At 31.7% G+C, this 23,205-nt stretch overlaps 1 protein-coding gene across 2 annotated transcripts in view; it reads right to left on the reverse strand.

Annotated features, from left to right (window-relative positions):
• LOC132713437 (hemicentin-1-like) overlaps positions 1-23,205 on the reverse strand; it is a 92,597-nt gene that overhangs the window by 43,259 nt on the left and 26,133 nt on the right. For both annotated transcript variants that reach the window (XM_060696039.1, XM_060696040.1), the window contains exons 20-40: positions 21,842-22,008; positions 21,163-21,280; positions 20,691-20,809; positions 19,713-19,872; positions 18,581-18,667; positions 17,790-17,981; positions 17,110-17,394; positions 15,776-15,963; positions 13,318-13,414; positions 12,075-12,362; positions 11,185-11,457; positions 10,506-10,649; positions 9,878-10,006; positions 8,694-8,880; positions 7,205-7,287; positions 5,835-6,025; positions 5,044-5,125; positions 3,415-3,546; positions 2,900-3,031; positions 748-935; positions 277-358 (exon numbers count right to left, since the gene is read on the reverse strand). In XM_060696039.1, coding sequence (XP_060552022.1) covers positions 277-358; positions 748-935; positions 2,900-3,031; positions 3,415-3,546; positions 5,044-5,125; positions 5,835-6,025; positions 7,205-7,287; positions 8,694-8,880; positions 9,878-10,006; positions 10,506-10,649; positions 11,185-11,457; positions 12,075-12,362; positions 13,318-13,414; positions 15,776-15,963; positions 17,110-17,394; positions 17,790-17,981; positions 18,581-18,667; positions 19,713-19,872; positions 20,691-20,809; positions 21,163-21,280; positions 21,842-22,008 — 3,324 coding nt within the window. The remainder of the gene's footprint in view (positions 1-276; positions 359-747; positions 936-2,899; positions 3,032-3,414; positions 3,547-5,043; positions 5,126-5,834; positions 6,026-7,204; positions 7,288-8,693; positions 8,881-9,877; positions 10,007-10,505; positions 10,650-11,184; positions 11,458-12,074; positions 12,363-13,317; positions 13,415-15,775; positions 15,964-17,109; positions 17,395-17,789; positions 17,982-18,580; positions 18,668-19,712; positions 19,873-20,690; positions 20,810-21,162; positions 21,281-21,841; positions 22,009-23,205) is intronic.

Below are 23,205 nucleotides of genomic sequence, written 5' to 3' on the forward strand. Positions count from 1 at the left end.
CTGTTACTACTATTGAAAACTAAAATTCTTCAAACTCAGTCAGATTATTCATAAAATCTACTAGAAATACAAATGCATGTCTATTGAACAAAAATCCCCTAGTACAAATGTAAAGACATTTAAAGAAAAAAAACCTATTATCTCTGACCGAATCAATAAAATATCAATAAATGTCAAAAACTTGACATGGATAAACTTGACCTTTACATTGTCATAGCAACATGTTACCTTGACCTTTCTCTAATGAATAATTAAAACAATATAATTGTAACTAACCTCTAACAGTAAGCATGGCCACGCCCTCTGATATACCGGCATCATTGGTGGCTACACACTTGTATTCTCCTGCATCAGAACTCTGTAATGTTAGAATGTTAGATAGTATTATAACTTGTTTTATAGTGATCATTAAAAATGTAACATATTTGGCCAGAAGTAGCTTAAATATATTGTTGAGGCAGCAGAATTAGTAGGTATTAATCATCAATTGTAACAATTTGTTACAGCGTCTTATAAGTGTCATAACATAACAGGCAGTTACTTGTTTTATAACATTAACATTTTTGGGGCAAAGAAAATGAATTGGATTTACCAGCAGACATGGAGAAAATCTTAATAAATAAATATAACTCAATATAATGTACCTTAGCAATTACAATTAATACTAATTTTCATACATCCATTCTATATACTATGTACATGTAAATAGTTATTCTTTAAAATGTTAATGACATTTCCATTACTTACTGTAGAGTCAAATATAACCAGAGATCCATTCTTCAGTTGTTTGATTCTATCACTAAGTCTAACTGGACGTTCATTTTTCATCCATATAACTTCTGGTGGGGGATCTCCACCAACAGAACATGTGAGGATAACCCTCTCTGCTATAGTGACAGCTCTGTTACCAGGTGATGCTAATATTTCTGGTGGTACTGAAAAAAATCATCATGCTACGTATAGGTTAGAGTGCATATTGGGTGTTCTTCGTAAACAAGAAAGCTAAAAAGGAGCGGAGCTTGCGAAGCAACTGTAGCTTTCTTATTTACGAAGAACATCCAATATGCACTCTAACTGGCTTAGTGCTCCGCCCACTTGCGTTTTATAATATAAAACGTCCAGTTTATATAAAATCTGTTTTGAAACCTGAAAATTTGAAAAATCCTCGTCGGTGATTGGCTTAAAAAAATTGGCGAGCACTAAAGATAAATTGTGTTGTAAGATTTTGAAAGGTAATAATTAGGGATGTCATTCGGAGTCCGGATATCCGAACGTTCGGATCACGATTCGGTGTCCGGAGCCGATTTTCGGATCCGGATGTTCGTATAAAATATTTCAGAATATTGAGAAAATGTGTTAAATACATGCGTTGAGATAATCGACGTAGACATGGTGTTGACACCATTTTGTATATTGTACCTTAGTTTGACAATACACATTATAATCTCTGCAGACCACAAAAAATCAATAATAATGAAATAAATGAAAAAATGAAATGAATAATTACTATAATAATTACGAGTCGGGTATGACACTTGTTGTTAATCTATATTAAACACCAAACAAATTTAAGTTTTGTAGGATTCAAGATGAATATTCTAAGCCTGTGCGATTGTCATCAGCAACGATGTAACATTTTTTGAGGTCCAAATTCAAATATTTAATTGGGCTATCTTTTTTACATATATTTCGGCTTACCGACCCGTCGACTCCTTATTTTGAGAAAATGAAAAATTTGCAGAAATAAAATAAGCAAATCAAGAAATGCACTTACGAATAATAATATGTTAATTATCACAGCTTTTATTAAAATTGATACGATAATTATCCGACAAAATAACGTTCTCCTTTAGTATTAATCAAACATGTGCATTAAACAATGTTGGTAAACATCAAAGATTGGCAGATTCTTTTGAAAAGCCGGCTACACACCTGTCAAAGGTCATTATGTGTACATTGTATGCGTGTTATTGAACAATGGAAACTTTTAATTTTTACAGGTGTTATTTTGTTTTCACAAATGTGAGCAAGTGTTATTGTGTATTATAGCACTAATTGAGGAATTGAGACAATGGGCGATGAATTTCATTTTTATTTCATTTGAAATCGTTAGTATCATACACACTTAATTATGGATTACAGTCATATTCTACATAGAAAAAAAAAAATAAAATCAATACAGAATTTTTTTAAAAATGTAACATTCAATTTAAAAAGGAAGTGAAACGAAATACTACACTTTGTAAAAGGTCGCGAAAAAATGGTTACGTCATATCAGCCAACTAAGAATATAACAACTATCCGAACATCCGGATGTCTGATTCGGATATCCGGATGGCCGTTTCGGCTCCAGATGACATCCCTAGTAATAATTACCAAGGTATTTCTTTTTCAAACATTGAACTTTAATGCTTCATTTTACAATGATATTGTCTTGACACTGCAAGACACATTAAGTTAATTTATAATCTGCACATTTTCTAATGTTTAAACTGTGCGTTTTTCTTGAATGTTCCTGGTAAAGGTAAGACCAAAAATTTTAAAAAACTATATCCAATAATTGGACTTGCCAAAGTATTTCCTAATTTATGATACAGAGAAATTACATTCAAAATCAACTTACTATATTTCTTTGACCTGGTGACCAAAACAAAACGCAAAAAGTTAAATATAATGGCAGCATGGCCAAGTGCTTAACATGTCCAACTAGTAATGTAATGATCACTAGTCACATGGGTTCAAACCCCATCAGGGGCAAGTCGTTGTTTCCTTCAGCAAGAAACATTATACTCATTGCTTAGTACTGGTTGGTTCCAGGAACAGATTCAAAAGTGTGTCTGTAAGCTTATATCTTCCTACACAATCAAACTAAAATAAATTCTGTGTCAACTAAACTAACCTTTGACAGTAACCATGGTGTTGACCTCTGCTTGACCTGCAGGATTCTGAGCTAGACATGTGTATACTCCAGCATCTTCACGTCTAACATTGTGCACTATAAACACACTGCGTCCATTCACACTTGGCTGATCTACAATATCATTAAATAACCCTCAAAATTTATGTGGAAAAAAAAAGAGAGCAAGAACAAACCAAAACTATAGGCAAAAATATCTACAAAAGCTTATTTTGTGAACAAAAATTTGTTGCTTAGGCATGAGTTTACATGTATATGTACTAAAGCTGATAAAACAAAAGCTGTCAAAAGGACAATGTGCAAGACTTATGTAGTAACTAAGTAAAAGAATGATTTCATTTAAAACAAAACATGACATAGTTATATCAAATTGGATCATACATTGGTAAATATGAATAAGCTTTTTGATAAATTTTAAACTGTTACCAATTTTCAAAACTTAATTATGGTTTTGAAAAAACAATGCACAGATAACATTTATGATATATATTACTTACATCGTACTGGTACCTCATTTCTCTTCCAATGAATTGTTGGGGTAGGTTTGCCGTTAGCTGTACATCTTAGTTCAAGTCTAGAGTTCAGTGTCACTTCCTTAATTTGTGGAACCACAATGAATGATGGAGGCACTATTCAAAAAATAAATTTGAATTAACAATTTTTATGTATATATATGATATTCATAAATATTACATCAATATCAACATTTAAAGCTGCACGCCTCCAGATGAGCTAAAATATTTCAAGAAAATGAAAATTGAGAAAAATGTACTAATATTTCAAGAAAGGTAAAAACAATCAAGATCAATGTTAAAGTTTACATGTTATTTGCAATTTAAGACTGATTTTGCAGTATTCTATCACCATATTCTACTGCGTTACTAACGCAGTAACGGCTTTTTTGCACATTTTGACCTCTTTTTGGTTATTTGCATGGATTGTAAGTGCCAATTGCAATATGTTAATAACTTTATTTGTTCCCCTCACAATATTTTACTGTCAAATACATTATCAAAATTTTCATGAAATTTAACATGAATCTGGAGGCGTGCTGCTTTAATGACCAAGCTAAGTCTTGGGATCCATGTTTAAATGCGTAGTCAGCTAGCCAGACAAATACTGTATTCCTAGAAAAGATTTCGCGCGTTTTAAGTTAGCGCTTTTCGCGGTTGGCATTATTCCGCGAATCTTTATAGCCGCAAATATGTCACTTATAACAAATCCGCGAACATTTCTAGCTTCAACCAAATATAAACATAGACGTGCAGAATATTATTATGATCTAATTACACAAAAAACATATAAACACAGGTGCTATAGAAATGTGTAAAGAATTATGTATGTATGTTATAGATACTTGCTTGGATCCTGAAGAAAATACTTGTCAATTATTAGTAATTATCATGCTTATTGACGTTATTCGGTAGTCACGGCGTATACAAAAGCATTTACAGTTTGCGTATATTGAATAGCTTGGATTTCATTTGCTTGGAGAAGGTGTAATCCTTTGTTGAAAGTACAATAGCGATCAAGTGCTACATTTGTAATCAGCTGTTATGTTGTTATAATGAAAGCGATGTACAGTCCGATACTGTGTAAAAACAAACGTATCGTCATTTTAAAGATAAAGTCAGTTATGATTCAAATGAGTATAAAAGCTACCGGGTCTGACCATGTCTTCCTTAATCACATAGTGAAAAGTTAAGGCAATAAAATAAACACGGAACAACTGTGTTTGACTAGTCAATAGATGAAAAGGTATTGTCAAAACAAAATAATAAAAGAATTAAAAGTACCCAACAGGCGATGACATGCATGAAAAACGTAGCCTCTTTAGGCCGTAGCGACTTAATATTCGCGGAATTCGCGGTTACTACAAATCCGCGAAAGTTCGTCTCCGCGAAAATGCCGACGTTGTAAAAAACGCGAAATATTGTATCCGCGAACATTTCTAGGAATACAGTAACTCAATGTGCAAGATTAACTGTCTCACAGAAAGTTCACCTAACTCCAGGATTGAGCCAGTGACCTAGGATTGCAATGCTGGTGCTCTCCCTATTTAGCTTAGTAGACAGACTATTTAAAAGTGGGCAAACTATTTAATGATAAAGAGGATCATTACTGACCTTGTATTCTAACCAAGCGTTCCTGTGTAGCTTGTCCAGCAACGTTGATAGCAGTACACAGATAGCTGCCATGATCATCTTCCTGTAAATATAAATATACAACAATATGTGATGTCATGGTACACAATATAAAGGTCATTGACTGTTTTGATTGGTGTCAAAGGTCATCGATGGGAATGATAAAGGTCAAACAACTGAATACAATCTCAAAGGTCAAACTACACAATACAAATGTTATCAACTGTTATGATAAAGGTCAAATAACACAATACAAAATTTATTACAGTCAAGCAACACAATACAAAAGTCTTTGAATGTTATGTTAAAAGCTACATGCCTCCAGATGAGTCAAAATATTTCAATAAAATCAAACTTGAGAAAAATGTACTAAGATGTAAGAAAAAGTAAAAAGTTTCAACATTCAAGTAATATTTTACATATTATGTGCGATTAATGACTGATTTTCAGTATTTTCAACTATATTTCTACTGTGTTACTACCGCAGTAAAGGCTATTTATGCATGTTTTGATCACTTTTTGGTACTGTAAGTGGCATTGATAATGTGTAAATTGTTTCTTTTGGTAACTTCACAATATTACACAAACAAATACATTTTCAAACTTTTTATGAAATTTAGCATGAATCTGGAGGTGTGCTGCTTTAAAATGCAAAGGTCAAACTTCATAATACAAAATTTTGGCTATTATAATAAAGGACAAAAACACACAATAAGGATCATGAACATTTAATTAAAGATTCAACATTTTCATTTAAAACAATATCAGCTTACTGTTAATTCCTTGATGATTAATTTTCCAGCATCAGTGATGTCATACTTTGATGAAGGTACTGAAATTTCTCTACCATCTTTGAACCAGCGTATTTTAGGTGGAGGTATACCAGTAGCTGCACAATCTATATCAGCTATCTCACCCAGTGTGAAAGTGAGCAGACGACTAGCCTCTTCTATAGTAGGAGGCTCTGATATAAAAATGCATCAGATATATGTATAATAGGAGGCCCAGATATAAAATATATTAAAATATATATAGTAGGAGGCTCTAATATGAAATATATCAAAATATATATATTAGGAGGCCCTGGTATAAAATATATCAAAATATATATATTAGGAGGCCCTGGTATAAAATATATCAAAATATATATATTATAGGAGGCCCAGATATAAAATATATCAAAATATATATATAATAATTATAGGAGGCTCTGATATAAAATATATCAAAATATATATATATTAGGAGGCCCTGGTATAAAATATATCAAAATATATATATTATAGGAGGCCCAGATATAAAATATATCAAAATATATATATAATAATTATAGGAGGCTCAGATATAAAATATATCAAAATATATATATTATAGGAGGCCCAGATATAAAATATATCAAAATATATATATTATAGGAGGCCCAGATATAAAATATATCAAAATATATATATAATAATTATAGGAGGCTCTTGATATAAAATATATCAAAATATATATATTATAGGAGGCCCAGATATAAAATATATCAAAACATATATATTATAGGAGGCCCTGGTATAAAATATATCAAAATATATATATTAGGAGGCCCTGGTATAAAATATATCAAAATATATATATTATAGGAGGCCCAGATATAAAATATATCAAAATATATATATTATAGGAGGCCCAGATATAAAATATATCAAAATATATATATTAGGAGGCCCTGGTATAAAATATATCAAAATATATATATTATAGGAGGCCCAGATATAAAATATATCAAAATATATATATTATAGGAGGCCCAGATATAAAATATATCAAAATATATATATAATAATTAAAGGAGGCTCTGATATAAAATATATCAAAATATATATATATTATAGGAGGCCCAGATATAAAATATATCAAAATATATATAATAGGAGGCTCTTATATGAAATTTATCAAAATATATATATTAAGAGGCCCCGGTATAAAATATATCAAAATATATACTGTATATAAGGAGGTGACTTTATTAGAAATTTACTCTGTTGATTTTTTTACAAATGACAGATTATCAAAGAAAGGTCTTTATTTATAGGGTGGTCTTTATTTGGCGGTAGTCTTTGACACAGGTTTGACTTTATTATAGAACTTTTTTTCTCACCTTGCACCAGTAATTTCAGGTCTACTCTGGATGTGCCCGCATCATTTGTTGCTATACATGTATATGTTCCTACATCCTCCTCTCTGTACATCACATGAAATAAAAACTTGTATTTAATGTATCAATTCAATTTTCAGATTTTACTGTAAGTAAAGTCACATTGAAACTAAAAAAATTTTTTACAGCTGAAGAGGGGCCTCAGCAGATCTGTCGTGTATTCATTCATTGCAATAGGCAAAAGCAGGACACTAGAAAATTCCTGACACATAACTATTTCTATATCACTGTTTAATTTCTAATATTATAGCTTTATGGGTATGCAATTCATTGTCATGAGGGATTCTAATATATAATAACAATACAGTGAAAAAATGATTTCTTCTAAAATGTGATACCTTTGTTAAATAATTTAAAACTTAAGGTTTTGTTGGTTTTCTTATTTCTGACACCAATTTAACACAATTTCTTATCATATATCTTTGCAGTATATTTAACAAATAAAACATGGCCTTGAGGGCAATATGCAAGTTTACGGACTGGTTGGTCAGACTGAGGAAGGTATATGGCCCTCAAGGCCATGTTTTATTTGTTATATTATACCAAATCTAAATTCTTTCATCCCTTTTGTTGCTGTCATTTTTACTATAATTTGCTTTCAAATAATAAGTTATTTGTTCAGTGTGTGAAATATCTCAAACCCTAGTCGATTTTTTTATTATTATTTTCAAGCGATACAGCAAAAAATCATGCTTTTCTTTTGTTATTCATTTTTTGTTAATCGAATTAAACAGGCGAACTTTCAGATTTTCACAAACTGTATAAATAAAATTTATAATCAATTTAAAGACAAATCAAGACTTTGATCAACATGTAATAAACTTATTTGAAACAAAACAATAAATTTAGTAAAAAAGACTCATTTAACAACAAAATAAAATATAATACCTCATTTGCATACACCCTTCTATATTTAATATGACGTCATCCGGTCCATATAAGAATTATGGACCGCCCCCGGTCTGTATGCGGTTTATGGACCGGATGACGTCATATTAAATATAGAAGGGCGTATGCAAATGAGGTATAATATTCACCTATAAGGATTTCAATAATAACTAAACATAATAATTTCCAAACTCTCCAGAAGTGACCAACTAGTAATACCACATGATGTATGTATCAGAGGTGAGGGACAAATGACCTTTACATTCAATATCATTGATCAATTGTCATGGTAAAATATGGCCTTGCCCCAGGATCAAACCAGTGACCCATGGTTTACAAGTCCTACATTGTATGCTCTCTGCTTTAAGCCATGTGGACAGGTAACACTTAAGATAATTCAAAATCATAAGGGCTCTAGAAACATAGAAGTGACAAGTGGTAATCTACCAACCACAAGTATTTAGAATCACCCTATTAGTTAAACTCATCAAGGTCAAAGTGATATAACCTAAAAACTAAATCAAATATAAACAAGCTGTTCCACCTTGCAAAGGTTATAGCCAATCCTGTCCTAGTCAATCTTATATAAGCGTTACTTCTCCGTACAGGTACACCATCTTTCTCCCAGGTAATCTTTGGTCGAGGTCTGCCATTCGCTATACAAGGTAGTACAATCTTCTGACCCTTGTTGATCACAAAATCTGTCTCTCTAACATACACATTTGGTGGCACTGAAAATAAAAGAAACAAATTAAAAATAACAGTAGCTCTTCATCACAATATGTTCACTTAGTGTTAGTAATAAACTTTGTACATGTACATTAAGTTTACTGTAATGTACATGAATGTACATACTGTAAATGAAATGAACATGTAGACTTGCATTAACTTAAAATTAAATACATTAACATTAAATACTTTCAATAACATAAATGGACACACAGAATATACATACATTACAGACATAGCTACATTTGTTTATTCCTAATTATTTTCTAGGTTATTTTACAGACAAGTTGACATTGGTTTTTCACTGTCTTTAACTCCAAGTCTGCTGGAAGAAAATGATTCTACCTATGCAACCAGTGCTGACCAAGATTGGTCTGCACTGGTCGCATAGGTATATTTTGTAGCAGTCTTAAGGGTTAAAACTGCATGTCTCCAGATGAGCCAAAGTATTTCAAGAAAATCAAACTTGTGAAAAATGTACTTGAGAGAAATGTACTAAGATTTTAAGAAAAGTAAAAAATATTCAAGATTAAAGTAATAATTTACCTATTGTGTGTGATTAATGGAGAAATGTACTAAGATTTTAAGAAAAGTAAAAAATATTCAAGATTAAAGTAATAATTTACCTATTGTGTGTGATTAATGACTGATTTTGAAGTATTTATCACCATATCTCAACTGCATGGCTAATGCAGTAAGGGTTTTTTCTCTCTGCATGGCTAATGCAGTAAGGGTTTTTTCTCTCCATATTTTGACCTCTTCTTGGTAATTTATGAGGATTGTAAAACTAGTGCTGTTTGCAATGTGTAGATTGCTTTCTTTGTTCACTTCACAATATTTTACTTTTAATATGTCATTTTCAAAATACAAAATGTATTCATAAATATTAGCATGAATATGGAGACTTGCTGCTTTAAAATATCAAACAACAATATCAGCAAAAACATGTGCATGAAATAAATAAGAAAAAAACAAGACCTAATGTTTGTAGTAACTTACAATTAATTCTTAGAATAATCTGTCCAAATGCAGCCCCAGCATCATTCTGTGCTATACACAGATAGACCCCAGCATCTTCCTCCTTAGTATTCTGTACCAACAGTGAACCATTCTCTATAACTTCAATACCTGAAATATAACTAACATATAGAGGATATTGAATGAGTGTAAGTTTAAAACTGAATTTATTGAACCAGTTGAAAAATTATATATATGCGAGCCTCTGGTGAGCATAATATTACTTTATTCAATAACTTTAATAAAGTCAGTTATGAACTTACACAAGTGTAATATTCTATTATATTCTATTTATCACATCCCAAAATAAAGACCATTAATTTTGTAGTGAAAAAGAACCATTTTTAAAGCATCTACAGTATAATGCTAACATTAAGTGTGTCTTATTGCTATGTTTATATAACGCAAATAATGTCATGTCAAAATAAATGCACAGCCGTGCAATATCTTTTTATTCAAATTCAAAAAGTGATCTACTGTCTAGATTAACATTCTATAACATTAATACCTGACTTATGAACACATTGATTCCCATTAAATTAACCATTGATTAAAACCTACGCTTTACATGTTTTACACCTGGTGCTGTAAAGATATTTGAAAACTTTACCTGGACCACCCCGGACAACCTTGGCTCCTTTCTGCCAGGTAATAGTGGGTACAGGTGTGCCTGTAACATCACATGGTAGTACAATAGATCTTCCCTCAGCAGTGTTCAAATACAGCGGCTGCCTGCCTACCATCCTTGGTGGTACTGTAAAATCAATCAATTTTTTTTAATATTTAAGGATTAAATACCATAAAGTTTTCTCTAAATGAACAATGAACTCTAATTGCAATTATAAGATAAAATAAATATGTTTTTATTATAATAAAATAAATAAATAATTCATTCTCTTACATGCCGCAAGTATTTCTAAACACAAATTTTATACAAAAATCAATCTAAAGGAGTTTTTAATTTTTCAAAAATCTGATAAAAAAAGTAAATTTATCTTTATTTTTGTAATAGAGTTTGTAATATTGATTTTTTTATCATGTCAGTCTTGTATGGGTTATTCTTGTCTGAGATATTTTTTTCTTTATTAATAGGAATGTACTGTGGTAATGTCTTTCTCTATGCTATTTTCATACTAGTAGATGTTTCACAAATACAGCAAAAAATGAATATACATTACACACTGTTGTAATAGTAATATATTTCCTTTGTGAAGTATTGCATGAAACTAATACTACATGGAACTATTTTTTTTTTAAGAGAAAGCATACATCCAAGAACACATGTATACCTTGAACATCTAACTTTATAACCCTGGCTGCCGTCCCTGCTTTATTTGTAGCATTACACGTGTATGTCCCAGTATCTTCTAATCGTACTGACGTAAACTCAATCGTACCGGATACCCTCATACGATGTCGGAGTCCAGTGGTAGGGAATGGTTTACCATCTTTCTCCCAGGTAACAACTGGGTCAGGAAGTCCGAGACTTTCACAAAATAGCGTAGCTCCAGTGTTAACAACAGCTTCAACTCTCTCCAGACCTCGCTCTATTGTAGGAGGTACTGTAATGATAAAATGTTTATACTCTTTCCTAATCGCAATAAAAAATGTTCTGTTTCTTTACATCAAAATTCTAACAAGCTTTTTATGTCAAACACAGAAATCAGTTCATGTAGTGGTTCATGTAGGCATTTTACTTATAAAACTTTCAGTATAGCACAACCTTTGGGAGACAAATATTTTGGTTTGATGTAGAATGGTTTAATCTATTGTGAAGTTTTATTTCAGAACAATTGAAATAGCTGTGGTAATTGATCAACAGAGGGCTGCTCTCTGAAAGTTTCACTGTATACTTTGTATTAGATTTAGAATTTCAGGCATGTAATTCAACTTCTTCAGCATTATCTAATGTTTTACTGTTGTTCATGGGGGGGATATGATTAATCATATATAATATAAGAACTCTTACAGAATCATAGGGCCATATCTTTAACCCACTGTCATTATTTGTGTATCATCATTCTTTTTTTTTTTATTATAAAAAGATCAAATCTTTCTTATCACTGATCATCATAATTCATGTAATTACAACACAAAACAATTCCTCAACATGTTAGTACATTAAATTTTGCTCTGCTGTATTCTGTTTAATTTTTTATTCACTATTCTAAAATCTTACCATAAACATTGACGAAGTAGTCAAGAGAAGTGTTTCCAGCGACATTTTCCACGTAACAAGAGTAGTCTCCGAGATCTGTTAACTGTGCACTAACAATGTATAACTTCCTGCCGTTATCTAGAAGACGTATACCAGGACTACCATATTGTTGTATGAACTGTTCCTGACGTTTCCATGTAATCACAGGTGGAGGGACACCTGTAGCTGGACATTCTAAGGTCAGTGGGTCGTTAATAACCACCCATACATTGTTCAGTCTGTCAAATGTTCCATTTATAATAGGAGGAACTGGAATAACAATAAAAATATAATTCACAGATTTTGAATGATTAAATATTTTATATCTTACATTATAAGGCCTGAAGCCAAGCAGCAAATGAATCAAGTTATTGTCATTGTACACTGTAAAACAAGAATTTCTTTTGTGGGTTTAAATTTTGCTTTTTTTGTAAATTAAAGATTTTGAAAACAAAAATAAATGTTTTCAAAATATGAACAATCTAAATATAGAAGAACTGAAAGTAAAAATTTGTGAATATTTAACCCTTTTTTTCAAAGGGGAATTTTTGAAAAAAAATTTTTTTTACTTAAAAATTTTGGCACATTTAAAAATACCTGGTTTCCCCTGGTTTAGTAAGAAAATGTCAATTACACAAGTTTTTTTTCTATCAAAATGTTTTCTGCCCCAAAAGGGAAAAATACAGCAGTCTGTCCTAACTCTAACATGTGTATATTTATAATGTCATTATATTTACTAAAGTTTAAAAGCAAAATCATTAAATAAACATTATGTTAATTATGTTGATACATGTATATAAAACAAAATGCTAATAAGTAAATGAGCCGCGTCACGACAAAACCAACATAATGGGTTTGCGACCAGCATGGATCCAGACCAGCCTGCGCATCCGCGCAGTCTGATCAGGATCCATGCTGTTCGCTATCAGTTTCTCTACTTAAAATAGCGTTGGTAAGCGAACAGCATGGATCCTGATCAGACTGCGTGGATACGCAGGCTGGTCTGGATCCATGCTGGTCGCAAAACCCATTATGTTGGTTTTGTCATGACGCGGCTCAAATGTTAATATATATATCATGGTGATACATGTAAATCAATTATGTTCATAAGTAAATGTTAATAACTATGGAAATAAAATTGATATGATAATAAAGTTGAAATGTTAATTATGTTTTTAAGTAAGTCATGCAGATATGTAAATAATGTAGATCATAAATTTAGTACCGTTGACTTCCAGTTCAAACATTCGTTCAGCTATACCAACAAGATTCTCTGCATGACAAATATACTTGCCAGCATCTGATACTTCTGACTTGGCTATCTTTAATATATAATACAGTAACAAAATAATGATCAATTGTTGAATGATGAATTTAATGTACAACATACATTCAATATGTCAAATATTTTTATGGTAAAAATCGGTCAGTGTTAAAATGAAATGCCAAAGATCTGCTGTAAACTAGCAATATACGAGAGTTGTTCAAAAAGTAATAGGACTAAGTGTCTTGCACCTTTATATTTAATTCAATTTATAATATTTTTATATGTACAACGATCGAAAAATGTTTTCTTCAATTTAAGCATAAAATTATTGAATTATTGTGCTTAACGCGTGTTCCCTGTGTTATTGAATAAAACCATGGGTAACACCGGCGCCCGGGCGCAGCACATAAAAAAGTTATTGAAAGCTTAGTTGAACTTTTATTTTATTCATAATTTATTTTCTTTTTTTCCCAAATTATTCCACCAACACAATTAATTATATTTAAGTGACATTATGGTCCAAAATTGACGTCATTTCAGACATGAAATGGCTAAATCATCAAGTTTTTGAAACAGCACGGGTCATAACGTTAAATGTAGAAATTTGACGCTGGTTAAAAAACTGAAAATGTGTGAGATCGTTAAACTTCGCCAACAAATTGGCGATACTCCTTCAGATACATATGAAAACATAAACTTAACATAGTATAATTAATCAGCTATCAGGATACTCGTTCTCAGCTTGCGCAAGCAATTCAAAAACTGTACATACGAGATCACAAACTGGAAAAGGATGAGAATGATAGCGGGAAATTGACGGGACGTTAGTGAAGTCAAATGAAAAAGCGCTACAAAATGATCGATGGTAAACAGTCCACGAACTCCCCGGCATGTTTTGATTTCGTGCACTGGGTCTATTGATTCAGTTCTGCCTAAACGATTTGTTATTAAACAAAATTCTATTTCATTTAATAGATATATGTGTTATCAATACATTAATGTAATAATGATTAACGGTAATTATTAATATTTTTCCCCGATTTTCTTTTAAAAATGATACGCTGTTCTTAGTAGGAAAATATACTTTTCAGTTGATAACTATTTTTATTTTTACTTACATAATCATATTGTTTTAAGAACGTATGATGATATGTGTAAAATAATTGTATTGATCGCTTTTTCATTAAAATCATAAGTTCATGCCTGTTTAATCTGTATTGATTACAATAAGATACAAGAATACGCGAAAAAGCGGAGAGTGGCCGGCTATCGGGCCTTTTTTTCGAAGAGTGGAACGAGAATGTGGTCGTTTTCTTTCTTGCTTCATCTCCACATATGAGGTCTGGTCAAAGTTACATGATTTAGATACCTAGAACACTAGGGAGAATTCTTTCAGAAGGGATGACGCTTGATAAATTTTGTTTTTATTTGACGACGTCATAAACGTCATTTATTGTGTTGTTAGCGGCGCCGGGTCGCGAAGCCCTTGTCATTTGAAATTTTCACAAACTCCTTATTTTTAAACATAATTTATTGATTTTTTCACTGTATATAGAGGATATGTTCCGATATTATTATTTTGTAAAATTAAGCACGTAAATTAAAAAATGTGAACAGTAGAACTGCAGTCCTATTACTTTTTGAACAACCCTCGTATTACTAATAACAGATCTAATTTTTGCAGAGTTCATTGCAAAATTTGATATCAGCATACTATCAAATGTCATGTCATTCATTGTGAAATAAGCTATAAAACGATATTAAGTACATTTATCAATTGTAATAGATATAAGCAAGTTGAAAAACATCATATGTTTTAAAGAATCCTTGTGTATTTCATAGTTTATCATTTAATTACATGTATATAAAAAGAACACCACATGAGGTGTTAACGCTCAACTGTTAAAAGGGGCATTACTCCAAAATAATGCTTTTAAAATTATGCTCCTTGTCTAACAATTAAGCAAGTATTCCAAGTTTTAATGTTGATAACTTTTAAAATGTTTGAATAATGGGCTATATTATAGTTTTTGCTTGACAACGATCACAATGACGCCACAGAGATCATAATACCTCAAAGTTTTCTTCAAAACATACAAGCTAAAAATGTAAAATTGATGAGTCAATGACAATTAATTTATATTTCATTTGGAAAATTTATAGAACTATATCGCTTTTTTTTCAGTTTTTGTATAAATTGAAGTATTTTGAAGTTTTATAAAACTACTGTTATAATGCAGCAAATCAGAAAACTAGAGTTGTGAAGTTATTATGCATTTGTTGTCCTTTACGTACTTCAAATCCCACATTTATCAAAACGGAATCATTTAAGTTTGTGCATTATGGATGTGTCCTACAATCTACTTTATCTTCAGAACTGGCAGTATTTAACCACAAAGATTTGAACAGATTATACCTGTAGTAGACGACCATTTTTCTGTATTGTAATGTGTGGATTCTCCAGTATCTCGATGGTTTTATCATCTTTTATCCAGGCTAGCTGAGGTTCTGGTAGACCAGATGCTATACATTCTAGGGCAATATTCTCTCCCTCGGTGTGAGATACATGACTCACAATTTCAGAGTCCACAATATGAGGTGGTACTAGAAATAAAGTTCAAATTCAAGAATTTATAGTTCATATTAACAGACAGTGTTTACTGTACAGTGTAACTTCTGAAAACCGAACACCCATGGGACTTGTCAAAAAGTTCGGATTTCAGAGGTTTCCGGAATTCAGAGGTTTATGATAATGTGGACAAGACTTGAATTTCTATCAGTTTGTAGAAATGTTGTTAAAATTGCATAAACTTACATATTGTCCGATGCTATTTAATTAATTATTACATCAAATGCAATACAATCCCTAAAGACGTTTGATGCATACAATTTGTCCCAATTAATTGTCATTTAATCCGCTAATACATGTAATAAACACTTCAAATTAACTGACCATCGTAAATTACTTTACTTAACCGCATCACTTCAAACATACCATTTCACAGTTTGTGATTTTAACGTGTGTCAAATTACACTATCACCGCTAATTAGTAAACAATCGATTCCCGCAGGGTTTTACAATGTATTTCACACCTTTGGATAGTTCCGGTTTTTGGCGGTAAAATTGCATTGATTTGACTCTAATGGTACGAAAATATCGTCCGGAATTCAGAATTTAGAAGTTCCGGAATTCAGAAGTATTTTATTAATAGAAAATAGAAGGGAAAAAATCGGGACCGAAAAAATTGTTCGGTTTTTAGAAGTTTCCGGATTTCAGAAGTTCCGGAATTCGGAAGTTACACTGTACTTAAACTTTATCTATTATAGCTACTTGGGTTATTTGATATATTAATTACGATGATAAAACTCTTTATTACTCTATTAATTCATAGGTTAATATGATATTTATGTTTTGTCATCAATTAAATGTTTTTGGTTGGGTTTTATGTCCAAACAACACAAAACAAATCATAGGGCGACCTTGCAGCTTTGCTGATGGAAGAAAACCTCAGGTGCCCTTCCTAAAATTATTTCAGGTACAAACAGGCACCTGAGTAGAACAGTGATATGTAACATATAATTTCCCTTGAATATCACTTACACTGAAAATAAATCATTTTACATCAAAATTTAATATAGTTCAATAAACTATTTATTTCTAATTTCTAATGAGTATGGGCATCATCTCACTTTAGTATATTAACATTCACAATTTATGATATTAGCTAGTGTGACCTTTATAAAACTTACCATAAACATGTAGTGTGATGTCAAATTTAACCTGACCAGCAGGATTTGTGGCCTGACATGTGTAGACCCCAGCATCGTCTGTCTGTGCATTCAGTACCTCTAGACTGAGATCACCATTTGTCAGACTAAGATCATCATAAGGCCAGTCTAACAGCGGTACCCCGTCCTTGTACCAGATAATAGATGGAACCGGAATACCATTCACCGGACATATTATTACTTGGCTTCTGTTCTGAATAACATCCCGTTCCTTCTCCAGTTTGGAGTAATCTATCTTAGGTGGTACTGTAATACAAATGAGGAAATTTTTTTGCACAAAATGGACATTATGCTCAATTTTTCATTGTCAAGTTGAGCTGAACTGACTATATATGCAAATAATTACTTTATATATCAAGACCTTTGTGATTAATTTGTTCAGTGCTTTATCACCAAAATACCTCATTCTACTACCCTTTTGTTTACTAAGCAAAATTTACATAAACTATAAATGTGTTAATGTGGACAATGATGCCCCCCTGTGTAAATTACACTGTTTTGTCAGTGACAGGGTGACAGCAGGGCAGACAAAGTAGGGTTAATCTATATTACTCCCCCTCCCCACCTTTTAAATGGGGGCATTTGTTATACTGGCAAGTGATTTAAAGTTTCAATACTTAACTAAGATATGAAAAACTAACCTTGCACTTCTAAGTCAAATTTCTTGCGTAGCTCTCCTGCCTCATTGGTAGCTACACATGTATATATAGCAGTATCTGTGACCTGTGCACTAGCTAGCTCAAGATGGTAATTATTGTGGGTAAACTGTAAGCCTTCTCTCGGGGTAGCTGGGCTGTTGTTAATGAGCCAGCTTACCTTGGGTTTAGGAATACCTAGAATAAAATAGAAATACATGTCTTTATTGAAGGTTTATACTGTCAATTACCTAATACAATGTCAATTACCAGAAATGACTTGTCAATAATTTCATCAAATTAAAAAGTTCTTAATTAACAGATTATAGTATCTGTCATAATATACAGAACATCACCTATATACCGGTAATTATTTTAACTGCCTTAAAGAAGAAGGTGTATTATCCAGTCAAAAAAGCTTGTTTTGCTGGTTCATAATTACCATCATTTTAGGCACTGTAATTAAAAGTAGTACTCCAATGCTACATATGGTTTAGTTACCTAAAGACCTAAAAAGTATATTCACTTCAATAAACAACAATAACTATACCTATCTAAATGATAGAGAAGTTGTATTATCCAATCAAAAAGCATTTTTAAGACAAATTTTCAAAAATTTTATATTCAATAATCTTGTTTAAACATGTCACAGTTCGAGTACTATGTACCGTCCAGTAAAAAGGTACTTGAATAGTTTATGAAGTCCACATTCGCAAGGGAGGTAAAAAAAATTCATCAGGGTTCTTGTCTCGCTGACTACCAAGTGGAAAAAATTTCAGACAAGACTAGACTCTTACCTGATACTGGACATTCTATGATAATAGTTCTATTCTCTACAACTTTTCTGAAGTATACCACATTTGACTCATCTATCGATGGTGGAACTGAAATAAATACAAAATTTAGGTTTGCATTATAGCTCCTTTCAATAAAACTGTTTTAAATTGACTTCTATATTCATCTTTACACCAAAGCTACATGTATAAGAATTAATCAGAGCATAATACAATCTATTACATTAATATTATATAATTTTATTACTTGGCTTCTACCTTGCTGCTGATAATAAAACTATATTTTACATTCTAAATAATCTTTAAAAGAAGAAACATTAGGTTCAGATTAAATAACACAATAGTTTTTACTTTGGGTTCCCATATATTTATATATATAGACTAGTTCCCAGATATTTATATATATATACATATGTAATATTTTTTGACATGTCACCACTGAAAGCAGAAAAAAATTCCAGTCAAAATGGTTGAAGGAGTTTTGAGTGAGAAGGTTACGTAACTGACAGCTAACTTCTTATACTAAATCTATTAAGAATAAGAAGTTAACAGAAACTTTGAATCCTAACAATTTCATTTTTACAAACATTACAAGTTAAAAGGGACATAACTCCTAAAACCATACCTTTCAGGACAATGCCAAAGGGGTACGGCTCATTGAATGTTCACAAAATATGTGTTTGATGGTAGAAAACATTATATTAGTACATGTATATAGTGTAATGGACTTAGAATTCATTTCTGACTTTGATAAATGTTTTCTACCATCAAATACATATTTTGTGAACATGAATTCAATGAGCCGTACCCCTTTGTACAATGCCCTTTGTCTTACAACTGCAGCTTGTCATGATATGCAAGTATTCCAAGTTGTGTTAAAATGTTTAATACTGAGCTAAAAAGTTTTTGCATGTAAACGACGATGATAATGACGACACAGCAGTCATAATATCTCAACTTTTTCTTCAGAACAAACAAGCAAAAATGCACAAGTCAGTTAAAAAGAGGCAACTAAATGAAAATACAATAAACATTAAATGAATAGAATATTATGAACATGAAACTCTTCTACATCATTCATCAATTATTCTACATATAGACTAATTTCCCTATGATTCTCCAATCATTATCTCACCATGTATTTCTAGATCATATGAGAGAGACTGTTGTCCTGCAGGGTTCCTCGCCACACATGTATATCTCCCAGTGTCCGATTCTTTAGAGTTGAGTATCCTCAATTCTATACCATCCTGTACAATCTGTACCCTATCATCTAATTGTATCGGATCACCATCCTGTCCCATTAAAACAAAAAAATCTATTTTTAGAATCATATCATAATATTTACAATTATACATTGCTGAATGCACATTGCACTAGATCTTCATCCAGTCACATGATCTTAACTACTAGTATCTTTAGAATTCATATAGAACTCATCCCATTGGTTGTACTGCTTACTGCACCCGACCAGATTTTCATTCTGAAGTGAGTAACAGGATCAAATCCATTTTTTGTTTGCTTGTTTTGTTTGTTTGTTTCATTTGACGCCTTTTCCCAACAGTATTTCAGTCATATAGGTGGGTAGTTTCCTAACCATCGTTCCTGAAGAGTTACACCAGTACTAGACTACCTTCCTCCCTGCTAAACTACCAATTAAAGCATCTCCCGGAGATCGAACCCATGCCAGAGAGGTAACTGGATTAGAAGCTATCAACCCTAACCCATCTAATTGGACAGTTTGTTTATTTTACTACATCTCCACAAGATTATATGATGATGTTTATTAATCTTAGAATTTCCTATTAATTCATTAATATATTACAATAGTGGGCTGTACTAGATTTTCATCCTGTTTCCTGACAAAGTCAGTAGCAGTGATATTTCAATTCAACATGTTTAAGGTTTTAAATTTGGGAACATTGATTGATTTCATATGTGAAAACTTTCCAAAATTCTTTAGGAAGATTAGATAATTTAAGGTTTATTCAGATTCTAATTAAAAAATTTAAGGAAACTGATATTTTGCACAAATAAAATAGGGACAAAGTAGAGTATGCCTTATTGTTACAATGGATGACCTTTATGCAGGTTTGAGTGTCTAATTACTGACCTTCAACCAGAGAATATCTGGTACAGGATTTCCTTCAACAGGACAAAACAGTACTGATGAATGTCCCTTGTTTACTTTGGGGTTAAGATTCAGATCTGAACTGTCTATTGCTGGTGGTACTGAAATTATTTTGAAAAAAAGTAAGTTATTTTTACATAAAATCCTAAATTTATACTTTACATCTTTACAATGGTGTGTACATTCCACCACTTATATTAATGGGCATAATTATCAAACACTATTCTTGTTTCAATCAATTCACAGACTGATGACTTTTGCTCATCAGGAACCAATCATCCAAAATAATGTAATATTTACATTGTTTAAAGTGATAAAGCAGTTATCTTTACAACTATCATCATGATCCCTTTAGTTATTTAGGATATCTAAAATGACTCAACCATGAACAATATGATCAATTTCCCGATTGCAATAATTAGTGGTTTCTATGGAAACAGAATGTTCCACTTACCCCATACATCTAAGTCATAGTCTTGTTCCAGGGAGCCTGCCTGATTTGCAGCTATACAGGTGAAAACATCAGAATCTGTAAGCTTAGACCTTTCTATTACCAACCTCTGACCATCTGCCTATGTTTAAATAATAAGGAAAATATATTTACCAATGAAATATTATTCAAAAATTTGAAATTTCATACATTTATAAAATGCAACGTATACTTTCTTCAGAATACTCATTGTCAAAGGAGAGCAAATGCTTATAATTTATTGTTTTTGTTCCTAACACCTGAAGGCTGGTAGGTCTTTGTGATTACATTATAAAGCAAAAGCCATGCATTATTGATATAACGACAAAAGAAAAATTAATATCACATCTTATGTCATATAAACATTCTATTACTTATTCTTTATTCTATTTTCCTTTAATAACAAACATTGGTGCTCAGTCTTTTAATAAGGAAACCATGTAAAACATGTAAGAATTATCAATTAATGCCCTTCCTGCTTTAAAGTAAGAAACTGTTAATATTAGTGTATGTGATTTAGTGTGAATGTAAAATAACCTGAACATAAAAAGAAGCATCAATTTTATCTGGCATAAATTTCTTTCATATTCTGGTTCATTGCCAAATCATTTTGATTAATTTTAACAACAGAACTCAACTTGAGTGATGTAAACATTTAACCTACCTCTACTGTAAGATGTGAGTTAGTGCTGAGGTCAATAGGTTGTCCCCCTTTCATCCATATTATATTAGGTGTGGGTACACCTTTAGCAGGACAGTTTAATACAATAGAGTTGCCTAGCACCACATGTGGGTTATTATCTACTTCATCTCCATCAATAGTGGGCGGAACTGTAAGATAAAAAACAACAATTCATCATTTTAAATAACAGCTGAACCTTTGGTAAAAGAGCAACTCCTTTCAATCAAGAAATATCTCCTCTGGTGCATATTTATCAATGCTTTTCAATGTTTTCCTGAGTTTTCATTTTAACATACAGGCAAAATTAAAAATGTTCAATAGAATTTCTTTAAACTTGGCATGTTATTAGAATATAATAATAGAAACATTTTAAATGGAAAAAGAAAATTGGGGTCACCGTTCTCATTTTCGAGTTGTCTGCCTTTGAATAATGAAGCAAAACAATACATTTTTTTCTTCTTATTTTCATGAAGCTTACCTTCATCTTAGTCAATATGCAAAATTTCAAGAACAAATTTAGAGTGGATAGTTTTTTTCCCAACTTCTTCTCTTAACCTGTGCATTTTTTCTTGAAAATTGGCCTATTTTTTATGAATTTAAAGTACAGTCAAACTTGTATTAAGTGACCGCGCAAGGGAAACACCCAAAATGGTCGCTTAATGAAACGGTCTCTTAAGACAAAGCATGACATAAAAGTCAAAATTTACAAATGAAATCTTTCTTATGCGGTGGGAATGTTTAACAACTTCATTTTTATATAAATGTTGAATAATTAGTACGCTCGATAATCTGTAAAAAATAACTTTCTGTTATTTATTTACAAAACAGTTTTGATGCATTACGTACATGTTTGACATTTCCAGATTTTTTTAACTTCTCCGTTGCCTTTCCTTGTCTCCAACACGAAAAACCTATTAGTGAGGATGTTTTTTCTGTCGTGCATTTTTCATTCGAAATAAACAAAATACATCCAATTTAATTGCTTATCAAGTTCAAGGTCAATCAATGCAGTCTAATTGTCAACAAGCGAAGCGTATACACCACATCAGTAGGGGCGGAGCGTTACATTGTTTAATCGATATTATTGGATAATACACGTCACGCGTATACTGCTTACGCTAAAACGGTTTGGGAAATAGAGTTTTTCACACATTTATTTGTTGTGTTTTGATTGTTGACACTTGTGAAATTACCAGGGGGCCGGGCCTTCTCTTAAAACACAATTACTTGACAGGTAAAAGTGGTCGTTTAATGAAAAGATTGCTCTCAATTAGGTGACTAATTAGCGGTCGCTGGTCACGTTGAGCAAAAGTCGCTTAATACATTAAAAATATAGAGAGAAAATG

Source organism: Ruditapes philippinarum, unplaced genomic scaffold (assembly GCF_026571515.1).
Source record: "Ruditapes philippinarum isolate M1 unplaced genomic scaffold, ASM2657151v2 ctg332_1_1_1_1, whole genome shotgun sequence".
Taxonomy (NCBI): domain Eukaryota; kingdom Metazoa; phylum Mollusca; class Bivalvia; order Venerida; family Veneridae; genus Ruditapes; species Ruditapes philippinarum.